The sequence below is a fragment of the Somniosus microcephalus genome, chromosome 30, assembly GCF_052327205.1.
Source record: "Somniosus microcephalus isolate GS21.2 chromosome 30, FLI_Smic_1.0, whole genome shotgun sequence".
Classification (NCBI taxonomy): Eukaryota; Metazoa; Chordata; class Chondrichthyes; order Squaliformes; family Somniosidae; genus Somniosus; species Somniosus microcephalus.
This window is the reverse complement of record NC_141016.1, coordinates 37246885-37267859: the sequence shown is the minus strand read 5'-3', so window position 1 is coordinate 37267859 and position 20975 is coordinate 37246885. Positions and strand designations below refer to the sequence as shown.

The 20975-nt window shown below is 49.3% G+C and overlaps 1 protein-coding gene across 1 annotated transcript in view; it reads right to left on the bottom strand.

Annotated features, from left to right (window-relative positions):
* Positions 1-250: 250 nt before the first annotated feature.
* The window catches only part of LOC147098145 (scavenger receptor cysteine-rich domain-containing protein DMBT1-like), a 530447-nt gene continuing 509722 nt past the window's right edge, over positions 251-20975 (bottom strand). The window contains exons 14-17 of the mRNA XM_085970833.1: positions 4598-4708; positions 2352-2462; positions 1140-1858; positions 251-733 (exon numbers count right to left, since the gene is read on the bottom strand). Of these exons, the coding sequence (XP_085826959.1) occupies positions 1731-1858; positions 2352-2462; positions 4598-4708 (350 nt within the window). The 3' untranslated portion in view covers positions 251-733; positions 1140-1730. The remainder of the gene's footprint in view (positions 734-1139; positions 1859-2351; positions 2463-4597; positions 4709-20975) is intronic.

The window sequence follows — 20975 nt, the reverse complement described above, 5'->3', positions numbered from 1 at the left end:
GCTGATTGAGTGACCATTGCTCACTGCGGCTGAATAACTGAAGTATTTAGCTTTTAGAATTAAAGTCCAATAACAGTGGCCGTGGAACTCTGATCAGATTCTCCTGGTTTCCCGCCATACGCCGAATTCCCAGGGGCAGGTGTCGTGCAGTAAAACAACATTCGGCTGTATCTAGGGATTGGTGTGTGTTTAGTAATGGGACAAAATAAAAACATGAACATCGACATAGGCACAAATTTCAACCATAACATTTAATAAAATCATTTTTTATTTTTAAACGCTACGTACATCACTTGACCCCTTGCGTGTTCTGAACCATCTTAAATAGAGGATGAAAAATTGAAGTGGTTACAAAATGAAGTTCATATAAACCCTTCAACAATAAACATAGGTTCTTAATCTCTGTTACAGAGTTGATAAATCCACGCAAAGCAGTGGCTTACAGTATTAATATAGACAGAAATTAACCGAATACATTCTTTGTTTTATCATTTTTAATTAAGCAGAACGCAGCCAAAATATAGAGAAAAGCTAAATCTATTTATTTCAAAACAAATTAACATGGCGATTGATAAAATAAAGTGATGTTTATATCGTGACGAAACGCACATTCAGCATGTTCAAACTGTTGGAAAAGTTAATGGACATTCTCTCAGATTTCACACACAATATTTCCCGCTTGTCTGTGACACGCCCCGGGACATCGCATCCGGGATTTTCCGCTGACTTTTACCTGAAAGGAAAAAACAAACACCTTGAGAGAGAGAGGATTAAACATTTCACCAACACACCATACAATCCAATGGACTCGTTTTCACTACTCACAATATTCTCCCTGATATTTCACTTCAATTAGTCTTTTCTTCAAATAATAAATAAACAACATCTTCTCTCTGACAGTTTCAGTATCATTTGCAGTTAAACACACTCCCCACAATCACAGAATTGAATTAATTACAGCCAGTATAATGGGGTGTTTATTCCCACAGTAAATACACAGCATGTTCTCTCTGCTAGTTTCAGTATCACTAACGGTTGAACACACTGCCCATTGTCACACAGTAGAATCCACCCGGGACTGGACATTCCCCAGCACTGGGGCACAAACAATGCAGCAGATAATAAAACATTGCTCTTACCGGCTTGACGTAGATGTAACATTTTGAGCCACACAGTCACTGCCCATCGGTGGCGGAATGTCCGGGGTTGTGAACGTGTCACAGTGAACATGGTCATTGTTACCAGGAGTGGAAGGAACCGGTAAACCGGGATCAGTTCGGGTCTGAGAGCTGTACACTGTGGGAGAGACAGATTATGGGTTAATGATGGCGGTAAAACCCGCATCAGTGTGGGTCACATATATCTGTCAATTTGGTGAAGGGGCTGGACTTTGCTGGTCTGTGAGTGGAAGAGAATTGTTTTCTACCCACACCCCCGTGCTGTGTTTTACCGCTGGGTGACAGCAGACGAGGTGCGTCTAATATCCGAGAATCGGGCGGTTCAGTTTGAGCACTGGAATGAATCCTGGTGCGAGTATTAAAAAGGAAGATAATCCAAACTGAACAGCATCAGGATCTCTTTTCTAGAACATCCCTGTTCTAGAACACTTCATTTCCTGTAATCACAACATGGACTTCAATCAACCATCGCTCTGTGTCATCGCCGATTGAAAGGGAATTTAAAACAGCGCCAGTCCATTCCTACACAGAGGGCTGGTGACTGCGGGAATGTCAGAGATGTAACTCACCGAGAGTGGAGAGATCACCGCCGGCACTTTTGAGTGTGAGGAGATCATCAGGACCACCCTGAGTGCCAGTGACTCCAGTCTCAACATCGTCATAGTCGCCCGGAACCGGACCTGGGAGGAAATAGAGATTTCCACTGAAACCAAATGCCAGCACTGAGTGCTCAGAATGATATTATTATAAATCAATCTACCCGGGCCTTGCAGGGCGGGAGAGCGGACCAATGTGGTCTTCGGGTGAAGTGGGGTTATCTGGGGGAATGATTGGACCGTGTCATGTCGGGGTAGTTTAGTCTCCGTTTTAAAGTCACACATTTCCCACTGAATCACCCACCCAACCTGCACACACATTTCACATTTCTCGGCCCATAGAGCCGTGTGAGGAAACACAATGAACTGAATGTTTCCTTCCATTATACCATTGGGGAAATTCGAAATGATTTTGTTTCAAATCCAAACTATTTCCACAATATTTTGTAAATAAGATCACCGTCCAGTACTACGGATCCTTGGCAGTGTTATTTTTCGGCGAGTAAGCTCTGATGTCTTTTAGGTAATAAAGTGTGTGAAGTCCAACAAACATTGTAGGGAGTGAAAATATACCCACCCTGAATACTGGAGGAGGTCCCTTCAGGATTTTCTGATCCCGGATCAGTGTCACCCAAGATGTCACGAGTGTAATATTCAATCTGATTGAGGGCGTCAATGGAACCCGAAACTGTCAAACACAAAAAATGGATGGTTATTGGAGAGATTTTCAGCACATCGGAGCAGACAACATAATACCTTCATCGTCCCTGTGACAATATCCTGGATTTTGGTAACTGACACCATTGTGGGAGATCATTCACTACAAGGACTGCAGTGGTTCAGGAGAAGGCCCACCACTACCTTATCAGGGTAACTAGAGATGGACCATAAATGCCGGCCCTCCCAAACACAATAACCTACAGTCCATTAGTACAGGTAATACCTAGGTATCAGAGCAGAGAAAATAGTGTGTAACATAGTCGGTTAGTACAGAGAGAGTGAGCGGGGTTTCCTGATCATGATCGACCTTGGACACGACAGTGGCACACACAGCCCACTCAACAATGCAAAGTCCATCTCATTAATATTTGGGGACTTGTGCCAAAATTGTCCCATAGCTGCACAGACTAGCAAGCAACAGCCTGACAAAGTCATACTCAAAGAATCATGCCTTAAAGCCATTAGGTAACTCCTCCAACACAAACCGTAGGTTTGTTCTGTCCCACCAGGTGGACAGACCCACCATAAGTATCGGTACAGTGCTATACATTCGGGAGGAAGTGGCAATGGGATTGCTGAACATTGACTCCAGAACCATGAAGTCTTATGGCTTCAGGTCGAGCATGAGCAAGGAAACCTGCTGATGATTACCAACTACCACCCTCCCTCAGCTGCTGAATCAGTGCTCCTCCATGTTGAACACCACTTGGAAGAAGGACTGAGGGCAGCAAGGGTACAGGATTTACAGAATCAACAGTTCAGATCAAAGCTCTGCAGTCCAGCCACATCCAGTAGTAAATGGCGGTGGATAATTAAACAACTAACGGGAGGAACAGGCTTCATCAGTATCCCCATCCCCCATGATGGCGGAGCCCAGCACGCAAGTTCAAAAGACAAGGCTGAAGCGTTTGCAACCATCTTCAGCCAGAAGTGCCGAGTGGATGATCCATATCGGCCTCCTCCTAGGTCCCCCACCATCACAGAAGCCAGTCTTCAGTCAATTCGATTCACTCCACGTGATATCAAGAAACGGCTGAGTGTACTGGATACAGCAATGTCCATGGGCTCTAACAACATGTCGGCTCATGACCTGTGCTCCAGAACTAGCCGCGCCTGAAGCCAAGCTGTCCCAGTACAGCTACAACACTGGCATTTACCCGACAATGTGGAATACTGCCCAGGTTTGACAATTCCCAAAAAGCAGGACAAATCCAATCCGGCGAATTACCGGTCCATCAGTCTACTCTCAATCATCAGCAAAGTAATGGAAGGTGTCACCATTGACCAGTCACATAAATACTATAGTTACAAGAGCAGATCAGAGGCCAGGTATTCTGCGGCGAGTGTCTCATTTCCTGACTGCCCAAAGCCTTTCCACCATCTACAGGGCACAAGTCAGGAGTGTGATGGAATACTCTCCACTTGCCTGGATGAGTGCAGCTCTTGCAACACTCAAGAAGCTCGACACCATCGAGGACAATTCAGCCCGCTTGATTGGCACCCCATCCAGCACCTTATAGATTCTCTCCCTCCACCACCAGCGCCCCGTGGCTCCAGTGTGTACCATCTACAAGATGCACTGCAGCAACTCGCCAAGGCTTCTTAAGCAGCACCTCCCAAACCCGCGACCTCTAAGACCTAGAAGGACAAGGCCAGCAGGCACCAGGGAACACCATCGCCTGCAAGTTCCCCTCCAAGTTGCACACCATTCTGACATGGAAATATATCGACATTACTTCATTGTCCTTGGGCCAAAATCCTGTAACTCACTCTGTAACAGCACAGGGACTCCAGCGATTCAAGAAGCTGTCTCACCTCCACCTTCTCAAGGGCAATTAGGGATGGGCAATAAATGCTGGCCTTGCCAGCGAATCCAGGAACGAAAAAATATTCCATTATACCATTGGGGGAAATTAACATGATTTTGTTTCAAATCCAAATTATTTCTACAATATTTTGTAACTAAAATCACTGTCCGGTACTACGGGTCCCTGGCAGTGTCATTCATCGGCAAGTAAGCTCTGTTATCTTTAGTTGTTGGTTTTAGGTAGTAGAAAGCGTGAAGTGCAATAAAGAGATTGTAGGAAGTAAAAATGTACCCACCTTGAATACTGGAGGAGTTCCCTTCAGGATTTTCTGATCCGGGGTCAGTGTCACCCAAAATGTCACTGGTGTAATATTCAATCTGATTGAGGGAGTCAATGGAACCAGAAACTGTCAAACACAAATAATGGATGGTTATTGGAGAGATTGTTCAGGATATCGGAGCAGACAACATAATGAGCCGGATTTTCCGGGGCCTATGACCGCATACACACAGTGTACATGGTCATAAGTGTCCCACAAGTTCCGTGTTTCCACATGTGATTCACATGCACAAAAACCCAGAACTTGCAATCTGTTGAGATTCTGTTTGACAGATCGTGCTCATCCGCAGGAAATGGACATTCGCTGGCGCAGGGTTTGGCTATTTGCCCAACTACCGCCCAGCGAATGCCCACACAACCCTTACACCTGGTACAAGCAGGAGTAAGGCCTTCTTGTACCAGTGTAAGCATTTAAATACATAGTAAAATACATGTATTTAAATTATTTAAACATACATAAACCTTTTAAATTAGTTTACGATATTTTTTGCCCCTTGAAAAATGTTTAAATTTATATTTCAAAAAATTAAATTTTCCTTTTAATGTTTAATTACATTTTATTTGAATTAATTTTGACTATGTGATGATTTATTTTTATTTCAGTTTTGTTAAAATGTATTTTTTAGGGGATTCCTATTATGCTTATGTGGATTCCGTAGTTAAATATTTGTTCTTCAATCAAGATACAAGAACAGATTATCTGGTCATTATCACATTGCTGTTTGTGGGAGCTTGCTGTGCGTAACTTGGCTGCCCCATTTCCCACATTGCAACAGTGACTACACTCCAAAAGTACTTAATTGGCTGTAAAGTGCTTTCAGACGTCCAGTGGTCGTGAAAGGCGCCATATAAATGCATGTCTTTCTTTAAATTGAATCCCCATAAGGATAATGAGAATCACCCTTTGTGCTTTGTTGGGCTGGCCCACCTTATCCCAGGGGCGCTTGCGCACCGCATGTGCTCCTGGGCCTTTACACAGGCATATGCCTGGAGGCCCAGGAGCACAAGTGTCCGAAGGTCCAGAGGCACCAGGTAGGTGCGGAGTTTAATTGTGGTTCAGAGGCAATCGCCTGCGGGAAGCCTCCGACCGCAATTTCCAGCCCAATAGCTTCATCATCCCTGTGACAATGTGATGGAATTTGGTAACTGACACCATTGTGGTAATCATTCACCACAAGGACTGCAGCGGTTCAAGAGGAACGCCCATCACCACCTTATCAGGGCAAATAAGGATGGACCATAAATGACGGCCCTCGCAGCGGTCAGACACAATGGCCCAGTAATTCGGGTCCCAACGCGTGAGTGCGCACGGGGTACCCACGCGTGGACCAGATGGAAGTGCCAGTTTCTTGCATGCACAGCGCATGCGCGGGAAATCGGCACTTCCGGTCCCCTGAAAGGAGGGGTTAGGAGGTGAAATGCGTGCGACGTATGAGGCAGCGCGAGCGCGTTGAACTTCCGGTTTATGACAGGTTTGCCCGTGCGTGAAGGCCTCCACTTTTTACACATTAAAAAAGCAGACGTAAGGACTTCAGTTTAAAAGGTAAGTGGTCAATTAATTAAAATTAGAACATTTTTTCCACAGGTTTATTATTTTTAAATACTGTACAGTAAGGTAAGTGTATTTTTAGCTCCGATTTTTTATAAAATTATTTTTTTCAAAAAATTAAATTTTTGTTTAAAATTGTTATTTAATGTTATTTATAGTTGATTTAAATAGTGTGATTTAAAAAAATATATTTTAAGGTTATGTACTGTTTTGGGCGCCCGGAGTTTTCATGAGCTTGACAGGTCTTATGTCTAACTCATGAATGGACTTTTGCATCCTCCGATTGGTTGCCCAGTGCTCACGTGATCCCAGCCGGCGCATCGAACTAACTACGCCACTGGATCACGCAAGCACAGCGCGCCGGGAGCTGGGGCAGGCCACAGACCAGAAATACACGCAGGCCCAGGCCTCTACTTTCGGCGCGCTATGTAAGTGTAGGTCGGGGGCATGCACCCGCGGGAAGCCCCCGATCCGAATTTCTGGGCCAACAATATATAGTACAGCCCATTAGTACAGGTAATAGGTATCAGAGCAGAGATAATAGTCCATAACATAGTTGTTTAGTACAGAGAGAGAGGGAGCGGGGTTTCCTGATCATGATCCCTCCACAACCCTGCCGTCTCTTTCATTTTCAGAGACTCAAACCGCCGGTGGTGACGGCACAAATTGGACCCCCACCCCACACATGGGTCAGAAAATAGTGCAAGGAGGACAATATCCGATTCGTTCATCCATCTGTTTTTTAATCAAATGATTTATGTTAACGGTTAACTCCCTCCCTAAATATAGCCCAAGACAAATGATTCATCGATTTGATAAGCGTATTGCTCTGATATCCTGAAGCACAATGTGTAAATTAATGTTATACATCAGAATACAACCTGTTAGAATAAGTCGTATAGAAACAACCAATCAGAGGTTAGGATTTCCTGCGAGGAACATGTTCCAGATACAGGAATCCAGTCACCGAGAGAAATGGAATCTGGGACAATGTGGCTGTCGCCTCATAAGATCAGCGAGTTTTTATGGGATTGATTAAAGGGAATAAAATGAAATGTTAGTGACAGAGACTCCAAGGTCAGCTAACACAGGAAATGATGGCCTGGATTTTCCGCGGCCTATGATGGTGTACACACACCATCGTAAGTTTCCCGCAAGTTCCGGGGTTCCGCCTGTGATGCCCGACAGCCCAGAACTTGCAATCTGTCCAGATTCTGTTTAACAGATCGTTCGAATCCGCAGGAAATTGACATTCACTGCTGCAGAGTTGGACTATTTGCCGAACTACTGCCCAGCGAATGCTCACAAAACCCTTAAACCTGGTAAAAGCAGGGGTAAGGCCTTCTTTTACCTGTGTGCATGTTATTTAAATCTTTAACGTTAGTTTAGGTTATATTTGGACCCTTTAAAATTTTTATATTTATTCTACAAAAAATGATTTTAAATGTTTAATTAAATTGAGTTTTAACTAATTTGGAACCTGTGATTATTTATTTTTATTTAAGTGCTGTAAATGCTCTTTCAATTTGCGGTCGGGGGCTTTCCGCGGGCGAATGCCTCCAAAACGCAAGAATAGTGCGAACCGACCTGATGGTCTCGGAGGTTTGGACATTTGCGCTCCTGGGCCTCTCCGCCAACACCTGCGTAAAGGCCCACGTGTCTCAGGTGCACGTGGTTTGTGAGCGCCTCTGGGATCATGTGAGCCGTCCCAAACAATCCGAAAGGCGGATTACCATTCTGCTTATGGGGCTTTAGGTACAGAATCACCATCAGCATGAAAAGGAATCCCCTAAAATGTCAATTACACACCAGTTAAATAAAAACAAATCATTACACGTTCAAAATTAATTAAAATACAATTTCATTAAATATTTAAAACAAAAGTTTAATTTTTTGAAAAATAAATGTAAACGTTTTACAGGTGTTAAAAATAACATAAACAAAATTTAATTTTTTTTACCTATAAATAATTTAAAAATATATATTTTAATATTTATTTAAACTCTTACACTGTTAAGAGACGACCTTACCCCTGCTTTTACCAGGGGTAAGAGTTTCACGGGCATTCGCTGGGCAGTAGTTGGGTAAATAGCCCAGCTCTCCGCCAGGGAATGTCCATTTCCGGGGATGTGGTGGATGTCGAGCTGAAACTTGACAGAGCGCAAGTTCCGAGTTTTCGCGCATGCGCATCGAACGTGGAAACCCGGAACTCGGGGGTGAGTTACAGCTGGGTACACACCACGTACTCGGCCAACGGCCCCGGGAAATCTGGGTCATTCTGGTTACGGGGATTCCGTACTGAAATGGATTCCCCAAAAACAAAATAGGAATTCCCCTTTGTGATTGGTTGGACTGGCCCACGTGAACCGCTTGCGCGTCTGGGATACAGGGCTTTTACACAGGTGGACGCCTGCAGGCCCAAGAGCAGAACAGACCAAAGGTCTGGAGGCAGCAGGTAGCTGCGTACTTTGCTTGCGGTCCAGAGTCGTTCGTCTATGGCAAGCCTTCGATCGCAAATTCGAGGCCAATATTATAAAGGAAGGAATGAAGATGATTTCAATCATACGAACATACAAATTAGGAGCAGGAGTAGGCCACTCGGCCCCTCGAGCCTTCTCCGCCAATCAATAAGATCATGGCTGATCTGATTACTCCACATTCCCGCCTACCCCCAATAACCTTTCACCCCTTTGCTTATCAAGAATCTATCTACCTCTGTGTGGTAAACCACTGTTTGTATTCCACTGTGTACATGCCTGGACATGCCTCGGCTGACTCCTCCCACAAGTCCTAGTATAAAGGTGACTGCTCCCCAGCCCTTTGTATTTCTGGACCGGTCGACCACTCGAGGCAGACCTTCATTCTTTTGTTAATAAAAGCCTTTAGTTACTCTCTTAACTCTCAGTCTTTTATGAGTAATTGATAGCGCATCAATTTTATTAACAAAATTTTTATAATGGAGAAGATCCTCACACCAGCATGCCTGGACTTAGATCATCGGGAGGCGGACTCATCCACCAAGTTTACTCACTGGCTTAAGTGTTTCGAAAAATTCCTGACCGCCTCCGCAGCAATCAAATCGGACGAGGACAAACTAGATGTCCTGACCTCCAAAGTGAACCACCGAGTGTACTCGGTCATCCAAGACGCGACCTCGTACGCGGACGCTATCAAGCTCCTCAAGGACCAGTACACGTGCCCAGTGAACGAAGTGTACGCCAGGCACCTTCTGGGGAGTCGTAAACAACAACCTGGGGAATCGACCGTGGAATACCTTCAGGCACTGTCTGTGCTTGGCCGGGCCTGTGGTTGTAAGGATGTAAAGGCCGCCGTGTACACAGAGGAACTTAGCCGGGACGCTTTTGTAGCGGGCCACAGATCCAATTACACCCGACAGCGACTGTTGGAGCAGAGTGACCTCGACCTCAACAAGGCCTCTGAACTCGCACTATCATTGGATGCAGCCTACCGGGGCATGGATGCCTACTCCTCTGCACCGTGGACGCCAAGGGGAATGACAGCCTGGGACACGGTAGGACCGCCTCATAGCGCCGTGCCACCCCAGCCACACCCCAGCAACGGCCCAACTACCGCAGCAGTGTCCCAAGGCCAGACAGCAGTGCCCCAAGGCCAGAAATGCTACTTCTGTGGCCAGGCAAAACACCCCAGAGCGCGCTGCCCGGCGAAAAATGCGATCTGCTCGGGCTGCGGGAAGAAGGGACACTACGCTAGCGTCTGCAGGGCCAAAGCCACCCCGAACCCCAGCAGCGCCACGTGTGGGCCATGCGGGCCGCCATCTTGGGCCTCCCCGGCCATGTGCGAACCACCGGTACAGCAGCCATTTTGGACGCCTCCAGCCACATGGGGATCATGGACGCTGCCATCTTGGACGACAGCCGGAACGCAGCAGGCCCCCAACACCGCCTCATCTGATACCCGCAGCGACACACCGACCCCTACGCTGGCATCTGTTACACTGGACCAAGCGAGACAGCACCAGCTGGCCAGTTCCACAATGGACATTAAGGTAAATGGTCACGATACAATCTGCCTTTTTGACTCTGGGAGCACAGAGAGCTTCACCCACCCCGACACGGTGCGGCGTTGCTCTCTCCCAGTCCTGCCTGCGCACCAGCGGATTTCTATGGCCTCCGAGTCCCAGTCGGCGGACATCGGCGGCTACTGCGTGGTGACACTCGTAGTAGACGGGACCGTGTACGATCATTTTAAACTTCTGGTCCTGCCCGACCTCTGCGCTGCCGTCCTGCTGGGGTTAGATTTTCAGTGCCACCTTAAAAGTGTTACGATTGCGTACGGTAGACCCCTACCCCCACTCACAGTCCGCAGCCAGCAGCTTCCAAATTGCCCGCCGCGCACCAGGTGCAACCTCTCCACACTCAGAGTCACCCCCCCCCCCACTGTTTGCTAACCTCACCCCCGACTGTAAGCCCATCGCCACAAAGAGCAGGCGATACAGTGTCGGGGACAGGGTTTTCATTAAAACCGAAGTGGAGCGGCTCCTGAAGGAAGGGATTATTGAGGGCAGCACCAGCCCCTGGCGAGCCCAGGTTGTGGTCGTTAAGACCGGCGAGAAGCAGCGCCTGGTCATCGACTACAGCCAGACAATAAATCGCTACACCCTGCTAGACGCCTACCCACTCCCCCGCATAGCTGATATGGTCAACCAGATCGCGCAGTACCGCGTCTTCTCGACCATTGACCTGAAATCAGCATACCACCAGCTCCCTATCCGCCCTGAGGACCGCCAGTATACTGCCTTTGAGGCAAACGGCCGCCTCTATCACTTCCTTAGGGTTCCCTTTGGCGTCACCAACGGGGTCTCCGTCTTCCAAAGGGAGATGGACCGGATGGTAGATCAAAATGCGTTGCAGGCCACTTTCCCATATCTGAACAATGTGACCATCTGGGGCCATGACTTGCAGGACCATGACGCAAACCTCGAAAAATTCCTCCACACCGCCAAACTCCTGAACCTGACATATAACAAGGAGAAGTGCATATTCCGCACAAACCGCCTCGCCATCCTTGGCTGTGTTGTGGAACACGGAGTCATCGGCCCCGACCCCGACCGGATGCGTCCCCTTATGGAACTCCCACTGCCCCACTGCCTCCAGGCCCTGAAGAGGTGCCTAGGGTTTTTCTCCTATTACGCCCAGTGGGTCCCCTACTATGCGGACAAGGCCCGTCCGCTGATCAAGTCCACCTCTTTTCCCTTGATGGCAGAGGCCCGCTTAGCCTTCCACCGTATCAAGGAGGACATTGCCAAAGCCACCATGCATGCAGTGGACGAATCCATCCCCTTCCAGGTGGAAAGCGACGCGTCCGACTTTGCCCTGGCCCCTACCCTCAATCAGGCGGGGAGACCCGTGGCCTTCTTTTCACGAACCCTCCAAGGCCCGGAGACCAGACACTCCGCTGTTGAGAAGGAGGCCCAGGTGATTGTGGAGGCTGTGCGTCATTGGAGGCACTACCTGGCCGGAAAACGATTTACCCTGCTCACTGACCAGCGTTCAGTTGCTTTCATGTTTAACAACAAGCAGAGGGGCAAAATCAAAAATGACAAGATCTTGAGGTGGAGAATCGAACTTTCCACCTACAATTACGAGATCTTGTACCGGCCCGGGAAGCTCAATGAACCCCCGGATGCGCTATCGCGTGGCACCTGCGCCAGCGTGCAGATCGATAGACTGCGGGCCCTCCACAATGACCTCTGCCACCCGGGGGTCACCAGGTTCTTCCACTTCATCAAGGCCCGCAACCTGCCTTACTCTATTGAGGAGGTCAGGACCATGACCAGGAAGTGCCAAGTCTGCGCTGAGTGCAAACCGCACTTTTATAGACCAGACAGGGCCCACCTGATAAAAGCCACTCGCCCCTTCGAGCGCCTGAGCGTTGATTTTAAAGGGCCTCTCCCCTCCTCCGACCGCAATGTGTACTTCCTCAATATTATTGATGAGTACTCCCTGATATACCTATCAATTCGTCCAATAAAAAGCGACGAGTTAGGAACGTAACTAAAGGTTTTTATTGACTAAATAACAGAGCCCACCCTCGTGGGTGATCGGGTCCAACAAGGAGGAATACCAGCCAGTCGACTACCTTTATACCTGGGCAGGTAGGTGGAGCCATGGGCGGAGTCGGAGGTGGTCAGCCCAGGTATAACAGCGCGACAAGAGGCGACCTCGTATCGTGATACAACAGTGATAACGGTGATAACAATACAACAGTGATAACTATAGTGTAACGATAAAAGTGGTTTACCACATTCACCCCTTGTTTAGATTTGAGTCCGGCGGGGTGAAGTGTACTACCAGTTCTGGTATGTCAGTCTGTCCGGAGGCCTCGTAAGCCTCTCCGATCGTCGCAGCGGCGGTGCTGCATTATCCGGTGTTAGTGCTGGTGTCTGCGTGGTCGGCGAAGGCTCGTGGGGTTCCGGCATGCCGTCTACCTGGGCTGGAATTGGGGGGGTGGTGGGGGGGGGTAAAGGTGGTGTCTCCGGAGTGCCCGAGGGTGCGAGGTCTCGTAAGGAGACAGTGTCCTCCCGCCCGTCTGGGTAAGCCACGTAGGCGTACTGGGGGTTGGCGTGCAGGAGGTTCACCCTTTCGACCAGGGGGTCTGTTTTATGGGCCCTCACGTGCTTTCGCAGCAAGACGGGCCCCGGAGAGGTCAGCCAGGTTGGTAGAGTGGTTCCCGTAGTCGACTTCCTGGGGAAAACAAACATTCGTTCATGGGGGGTGGCGTTAACGGCAGTGCAAAGTAGTGACCGGATGGAGTGCAGCGCTGTCGGGAGGACTTCCTGCCAGCGGGAGGTTGGGAGGCCCTTAGACTTTAAGGCTAAGAGGACGGCCTTCCATACCGTCGCGTTCTCTCTTTCCACCTGGCCGTTCCCTTGGGGGTTGTAGCTGGTGGTCCTACTTGCTGCAATACCTCTCGCTAGTAGGAACTGACGGAGTTCCTCGCTCATGAAAGAGGAGCCCCGGTCACTATGTATATAGTTTGGGAACCCGAACAAGGCGAAGAGGTCGTTCAGGCATTTAATGACCGTGGTACTGGTCATGTCTGGGCAGGGGAAGGCAAAGGGGAAACGGGAGTACTCATCAACAATGTTGAGGAAGTACACATTACGGTCAGAGGACGGGAGGGGCCCCTTAAAGTCGATGCTCAGGCGCTCGAAGGGGCGGGTGGCCTTGATCAGGCTTGCTCTGTCCGGCTTAAAGAAGTGCGGTTTGCACTCGGCGCAGGTCTGGCAGTTCCTGGTTATGGTCCTGACCTCCTCGATGGAGTAGGGCAGGTTGCGGGCCTTAATGAAGTGGTAAAGTCTGGTGACCCCGGGGTGGCAGAGGTCGTTGTGGAGGGTCTGAAGTCTATCACTTTGCGCGCTGGCGCATGTAATTCGTGACAGAGCATCGGGGGGTTCGTTCAGCTTACCTGGCCGGTACAAGATATCATAATCGTAGGTGGAGAGCTCGATTCTCCACCTCAAGATTTTGTCATTCTTGATTTTGCCCCTCAGCTTGTTATTAAACATAAAAGCGACCGAACGTTGGTCGGTAAGGAGGGTAAATCGTTTGCCTGCCAGGTAGTGCCTCCAGCGTCGTACCGCCTCCACAATCGCCTGGGCCTCCTTCTCGACCGACGAGTGTCGGATCTCAGGGCCCTGTAGGGTCCTTGAGAAGAAGGCCACCGGTCTCCCCTCCTGGTTAAGGGTGGCGGCTAGGGCGAAGTCGGATGCATCGCTCTCGACTTGGAAGGGGATGGACTCATCCACTGCGTGCATAGTGGCCTTGGCAATGTCTCCCTTAATGAGGGAGAAGGCTGCGCACGCTTCCTCCGTAAGGGGGAAGGATGTGGACTTCATGAGGGGTCTGGCTTTGTCCGCATAATTGGGCACCCATTGGGCATAGTAGGCGAAGAGCCCCAGGGTTCTCTTAAGTGCCTTAGGGCAGTGGGGGAGGGGTAGCTCCATGAGGGGGCGCATTCTTTCGGGGTCGGGGCCGATGAGTCCGTTCTCTACTACACAGCCAAGGATGGCAAGGCGCGAGGTGTTAAACACACATTTCTCCTTATTGTAGGTGAGGTTCAGCCGTTGGGCTGTACGGAGGAATTTCTCCAGATTCACGTCATGGTCCTGCCGGTCGCGGCCGCAGATGGTGACGTTATCTAGGTAGGGGAATGTGGCCTGCAGTCCGTTCTGGTCAACCATCCGGTCCATCTCCCTTTGGAAGACCGAGACCCCGTTGGTGACACCGAAGGGGACCCTAAGGAAGTGGTATAGGCGCCCATTCGCCTCGAAGGCGGTGTACTGGCGGTCCTCGGGGTGGATAGGGAGTTGGTGGTAGGCCGACTTAAGGTCGATGGTCGAGAATACGCGGTATTGTGCAATCTGATTGACCATGTCAGATATGCGGGGAAGGGGGTATGCGTCCAGCTGGGTGTATCTGTTTATGGTCTGGCTGTAGTCGATGACCAGGCGATTTTTATCGCCGGTCTTAACGACCACGACCTGGGCACGCCAGGGGCTGTTGCTCCCCTCGATGATGCCCTCCTTCAGGAGACGCTGCACCTCAGAGCTAATGAAAGCTCTGTCCCCAGCGCTGTACCGCCTGCTCTTGGTAGCGACGGGTTTGCAGTCGGGGGTGAGGTTAGCGAACAGGGAAGGTGGCGGCACCTTGAGGGTGGATAGGCTGCAGGTGTTACGCGGTGGGCGGTTTAACCTTCGCTGGTTGTCGACTGTGAGTGGGGGGAGGGGTCCACCGTATGCTAGGGTTACACTTTGGAGGTGGGATTGGAAGTCCAGCCCTAGTAGGACGGCAGCGCAGAGCTGGGGGAGGACGAGGAGTTTAAAGTTTTTATACTCTGTACCCTTAACCGACAAGGTCACAGCACAGTAGCCGCTAATGTCCGTGGCGTGGGACCTCGATGCCATCGAGATTCGGTTGTGCGTTGGCAGGACAGGGAGGGAGTAGTGGCTCACCGTGTCTGGGTGGATGAAGCTCTCCGTGCTTCCGCTGTCGAACAGGCAGGTCGTGGCGTGGCCGTTTACTTTGATGTCCATCATCGACTTGGACAGGTGGTGTGGGCGGGCTTCATCCAGAGTGACGGAGGCTAGCGTGTAGGTAAGCGAGTCGTTGTCGTCTGCGGGCGAGGCGGTCGTCGGGTCCGGGGGCCCGGTGGCAGTCGGGCGTGGTGGGTAAAATGGCGTCTCCCACGAGGTAGGACAAAATGGCGGAGAAGATGGCTGCCCCCATAACTCACATGAGGCACTATTGGGGTCGGTTGCCTTGATCAAAGATGGCCGCCCCCATGACTCACGTGTGGGGATACTGGCCTCAGTTGCCGTGAAAGAAGATGGCCGCCCCCACAGTTCGCATGAGGCACTGCTGGCCTCTGAAGATCCGCTCCTGCAGGCCTTAGAGACGTGGCCTTTCTTCCTGCAGGTTGTGCAGGTAGAGTTCCTGGCTGGGCAGCGCGACCTCGGGTGCTTCTCCTGGCCGCAAAAGAAGCAGCCGGCGGCCCGATCGCGGGTGCCCGATGTCGGAGCCGGTACCGGGGGTGGCGGGCCCGGTCGGGTCCGGGACGCCGACGCTGAGGTAGGTCCCGGGGGCGGCGCTGCGAAGGGTATTGCGGTAGGGGTCGGGCCAGAGTCCCAGGGTCGCGAGCAGTACCTGGAAAACGCCTCCTGGTCCTGATGGGCCACCTCCAGGGAGAGAGCGAGGGCTTCAGCTTTGTCCAGGTCGAGGTCTTTAGCTTCAAGCAGTCTTTGCCGTGAGTAGTCGGACCGTAGGCCTTTCACAAAGGCATCGCGGATATTATCCTCCGTATTTTCAACAGCCGTCACCGCTTTAAAGTCACAGTTCCTGCCGAGTGCTCTTAGCGCCCGTAAAAATTCAGCTGCAGACTCTCCTGGCTGTTGCGGGCGGGATCTTAGGAGGTGCCTGGTGTACATGTAATTTACCGGGCTGCGGTACTGCTGTTTCAGTAGGTTGATAGCGGCCTCGTACGTAGTCGTGTCCTGTATGAGTGCGTATACTCTCGGGCTTGCTTGGGCGTTCAGAAGTCTTAGTTTGGATCTCTGCGGGGCGCCGGATTCTTCCAGGTAGGATTCGAAGCAGTCCAGCCAGTGTTTGAAGTTGAGGGCTGCGTTTGCTGCCTGTGGGTTTAGATCCAGGTACGGTGGTTTGAGGGCTTGCAGCCAAGCCGGCTGGTGTGGCTGTGCTTCTGGGAGGGCTTCTGGCTGGCCAGTAGTAGACATCTTTAAAATTTAGTCAATAAAATTGATATACCTATCAATTCGTCCAATAAAAAGCGACGAGTTAGGAACGTAACTAAAGGTTTTTATTGACTAAATAACAGAGCCCACCCTCGTGGGTGATCGGGTCCAACAAGGAGGAATACCAGCCAGTCGACTACCTTTATACCTGGGCAGGTAGGTGGAGCCATGGGCGGAGTCGGAGGTGGTCAGCCCGGGTATAACAGCGCGACAAGAGGCGACCTCGTATCGTGATACAACAGTGATAACGGTGATAACAATACAACAGTGATAACTATAGTGTAACGATAAAAGTGGTTTACCACACTCCCGTTTCCCGTTCGCCATCCCCTGCCCGGACATGACCAGTGCCACGGTCATTAAATGTCTGAACGACCTCTTCACCCTGTTCGGTTTCCCCAGCTATATCCATAGCGACCGGGGCTCATCGTTTATGAGCGATGAACTCCGTCAGTACCTGCTAACTAGGGGTATTGCCACAAGCAGGACCACCAGTTACAACCCCCGGGGGAACGGACAGGTGGAAAGAGAAAATGCGACAGTTTGGAAGGCCGCCCTGCTAGCCTTAAAGTCTAGGGGCCTTCCAACCTCCCGCTGGCAGGATGTGCTCCCCGATGCGCTCCACTCTATTCGGTCACTGCTCTGCACTGCCACTAATGCCACCCCCCATGAGAAAATGTTTGTCTTCCCAAGGAAGTCCACATCGGGGACATCGCTACCGCCATGGCTGACGTCCCCAGGGCCGGTCCTACTGAGAAGACACGTGAGGACCCATAAAATGGACCCCCTGGTTGAGAGGGTCGACCTCCGCCACGCCAACCCCCAGTATGCTTACATTGCATACCCGGACGGGCGGGAGGACACAGTCTCCATAAGAGACCTTGCACCCTCGGGGGCCGCAGTAACCCACTACTCACTACCACCCCCCCCCCACGATCCGATATCCAGCCCCAGCAGACGGCAGGCCTGGGCCCCGCGACCCACTCGACATCTACGAGGATGACACGCCTGTGCCACAGCCTACGCAGGACTCGACGCCGGAAGCTCCACTACCCCTGCCGTCGCCACGCCGATCACAGCGGCAGACAATACCTCCGGAGAGACTCCAATACACTAACCTTTAATACACTTCACCCCGCCGGACTCAATTTTAAACAAGGGGTGAATGTGGTAAACCACTGTTTGTATTCCACTGTGTACATGCCTGGACATGCCTCGGCTGACTCCTCCCACAAGTCCTAGTATAAAGGTGACTGCTCCCCAGCCCTTTGTATTTCTGGACCGGTCGACCACTCGAGGCAGACCTTCATTCTTTTGTTAATAAAAGCCTTTAGTTACTCTCTTAACTCTCAGTCTTTTATGAGTAATTGATAGCGCATCACTCTGTCTTAAAAATTTTCAAAAACTCAGCTTCCACTGCCCTTGAGGAAGAGAGTTCCAAAGACTCGCGACCCTCTGTGAGAAACAAAATTCTCCTCATCTCTGTTTTAAACAGTGACCCCTAGTTCTAGATTCCCCCACAAGAGGAAACACCCTCTCCACGTTCACCCTGTCCAGACCCCTCAGGATCTTATTGTTTAAAATAGTTATTTTATGTAATTTATAGTTACTTTAAAAATTTGATTCAAAGAAATGTATTTGAAGTTTGTTATGTTTTGGGGCTGAACTGTATTCATGGATTTGACAGGTCTTCCTGTCAAATCTATGAATAGAAATTCCCTGCTACGATTGGCTCTCCATGGCCCACGTGACCCCAGGGGACGCTTTGAACTAACTGCACCCCTGGGATACACAAGCACTGTGCGCCAACAGCTGGAAGAGGCCCAGGATCGGAATACAACGCGGGCACACAGCACAACAGCTGGCAGGCTAGGTAAGTGCAGGTCAGAGGCTTGCAACTGCAGGAAGCCTCTGACCCCAATTTCTGGGCCATAATGGCCCAGAAATTCGGGTCTCCACGGTTGAGTATGCACGGGGTACTCACTCGTAGGCCCAATGGAAGTGCCGGTTTCATAACATAAGAACATAAGTAGGAGGAGCAGGAGTAGGCCATACGGCCCCTCGGGCCTGCTCCGCCATTCAATAGGATCATGGCTGATTCGAACTTTGACTCACGTCCACTTCCCTGCCCTCTCCCTGTAACCCCTTATTCCTTTATCAGCTAGGAAACTGTCTATCTCCGTTTTAAATTTATTTAATGTCACAGCTTCCACAACTCTGAGGTAGCAGATTCCATAAATTTACTACCCTCTGAGTGAAGAAGTTTCTCCTCATCTCAGTTTTGAAAGAGCAGCCCCTTATTCTAAGATTATGCCCCCTAGTTCTAGTCTCACCCATCAATGGAAAAATCCTCACCGCATCCACCCAATCAAGCCCCCTCACAATCTTATATGTTTCAATAAGATCGCCTCTCATTCTTCTGAATTCCAATGAGTAGAGGCCCAATCTACTCAAACTTTCCTCACAAGTCAACCCCCTCATCTCTGGAATCAACCGAGTGAACCTTCTGTGAACTGCCTCAAGAGCAATTATAACTTTTCTTAAATATGGAAACCAAAACTGTACGCAGTATTCCAGGTGTGGCGTCACCAGTACCCTGTATAACTGCAGCATGACTTCCCTGCTTTTATACTCCATCCCCCTTGCAATAAAAGCCAAGATTCCATTGGCCTTCCTGATTACCTGCTGTACCTTCATACTAACCTTCTGTGTTTCATGCACCAGGACCCCCAGATCCCTTTGTACTGTAACACTTTGCAGTTTCTCTCCATTTAGATAATAACTTGCTCTTTGATTTTTTCTGCCAAAGTGCATAACCTCACACTTTCCAACATTATATTCCATCTGCCAATTTTTTGCCCACGCACTTCGCCTGTCTATGTCCTTTTGCAGGTTTTTTATGTCCTCCTCACTCACTGCTTTCCCTCCCATCTTTGTATCGTCGGCAAACTTGGATACGTTGCACTCGGTCCCTTCCTCCTAATCGTTAATATAGATTGTAAAGAGTTGGGGTCCCAGCACTGACCCCTGCGGAAAACCACTAGTTATTGATTGCCAACCCGAGAATGAACCATTTATCCCAACTCTCTATTTTCTGTTGGATAGCTAATCTTCCACCCATGCCAGTATATTGCCCCCAAACCCGTGATTTTTTATCTTGTGCAGTAATTTTTTTGCGGCACCTTGTCAAATGCCTTTTGGAAGTCCAAATACACCACATCCACTGGTTCCCCTTTATCCACCCTGTTTGTTACGTCCTCAAAGAATTCGAGAAAATTTGTCAAACATGGCTTCCCCTTCGTAAAACCATGCTGACTCTGTCTGATTAAATTTTGCTTATCCAAATGTCCTGTTACTGCTTCCTTAATAATGGACTCCAACATTTTACCAACCACAGATGTTAGGCTAACTGGTCTATAGTTTACAGCCTTATGTCTGCCTCCCTTTTTAAATAAGGGCGTTACATTAGCAGTTTTCCAATCTGCAAGGACATTTCCTGAATCCAGGGAGTTTTGGAAAATTACCACCAATGCATCCACAATCCCTACCGTTACTTCTCTCAAGACCCTAGGATGCAAGCCATCAGGTCCAGGGGATTTATCCGCCTTTAGTCCCATTATCTTACTGAGTACCACCTCCTTAGTGACTTTAATCGTGTTTTGCTCCTCCGCCCCCTATAGCTCCCTGTTTGTCCAGTGTTGGGATATTTTTAGTGTCCTCTACTGTAAAGACTGATACAAAATATTTGTTCAGCGTTTTTGCCAACTCCATGTTCCCCACCACTAATTTTCTGGTCTCGACCTCTAAGGGAGCAACATTCACTTCAGCCACCCTTATTCTTTTTATATAGCTGTAGAAACTCTTGCTATCTGATTTTATATTTTTTGCTAGTTTAGTTTCATAATCTATCTTCGCTTTCTTAATTAATCTTTTAGTTATTCTTTGCTGGCTTTCAAATGCTTCCCCATCTTCTATCCTCCCACTAGATCTGGCTACTTTATATGCCCTTGTTTTCAGTCGGATACTATCCTTTACTACTTTACATAGCCACGGATGGCTGTCTTTTCTTTTATGCCCCTTTTTCCTCACTGGAATATATTTTTCTTGAAAGTTGTGAAATATCTCCTTGAATGTACACCACTGCTCATGTACCATCTTACACTTTAATCTATTTTCCCAGTCCACTTTAGTCAACTCTGCTCTCATACCTTCATAGACTCCTTTATTTAAGCTTAGTACGCTGGTTTGAGATCCAAATCTCACCCTCCAACTGAATTTGGAATTCAAACAGGTTATGGTCACTCATTCCAAGGGGATCTTTTACTAGGACATTTTTAATTAATCCTGTCTCATTACACAGGACCAGATCTAAGATTGCCTGCCCCCTGATTGGTTCAGTTACATACTGCTCAAGGAACCCGTCCCTAATGCACTCTATGAACTCTTCCTCAAGGCTGCTCTGCCCAATTTGATTTGTCCAGTCAATATGAAAAT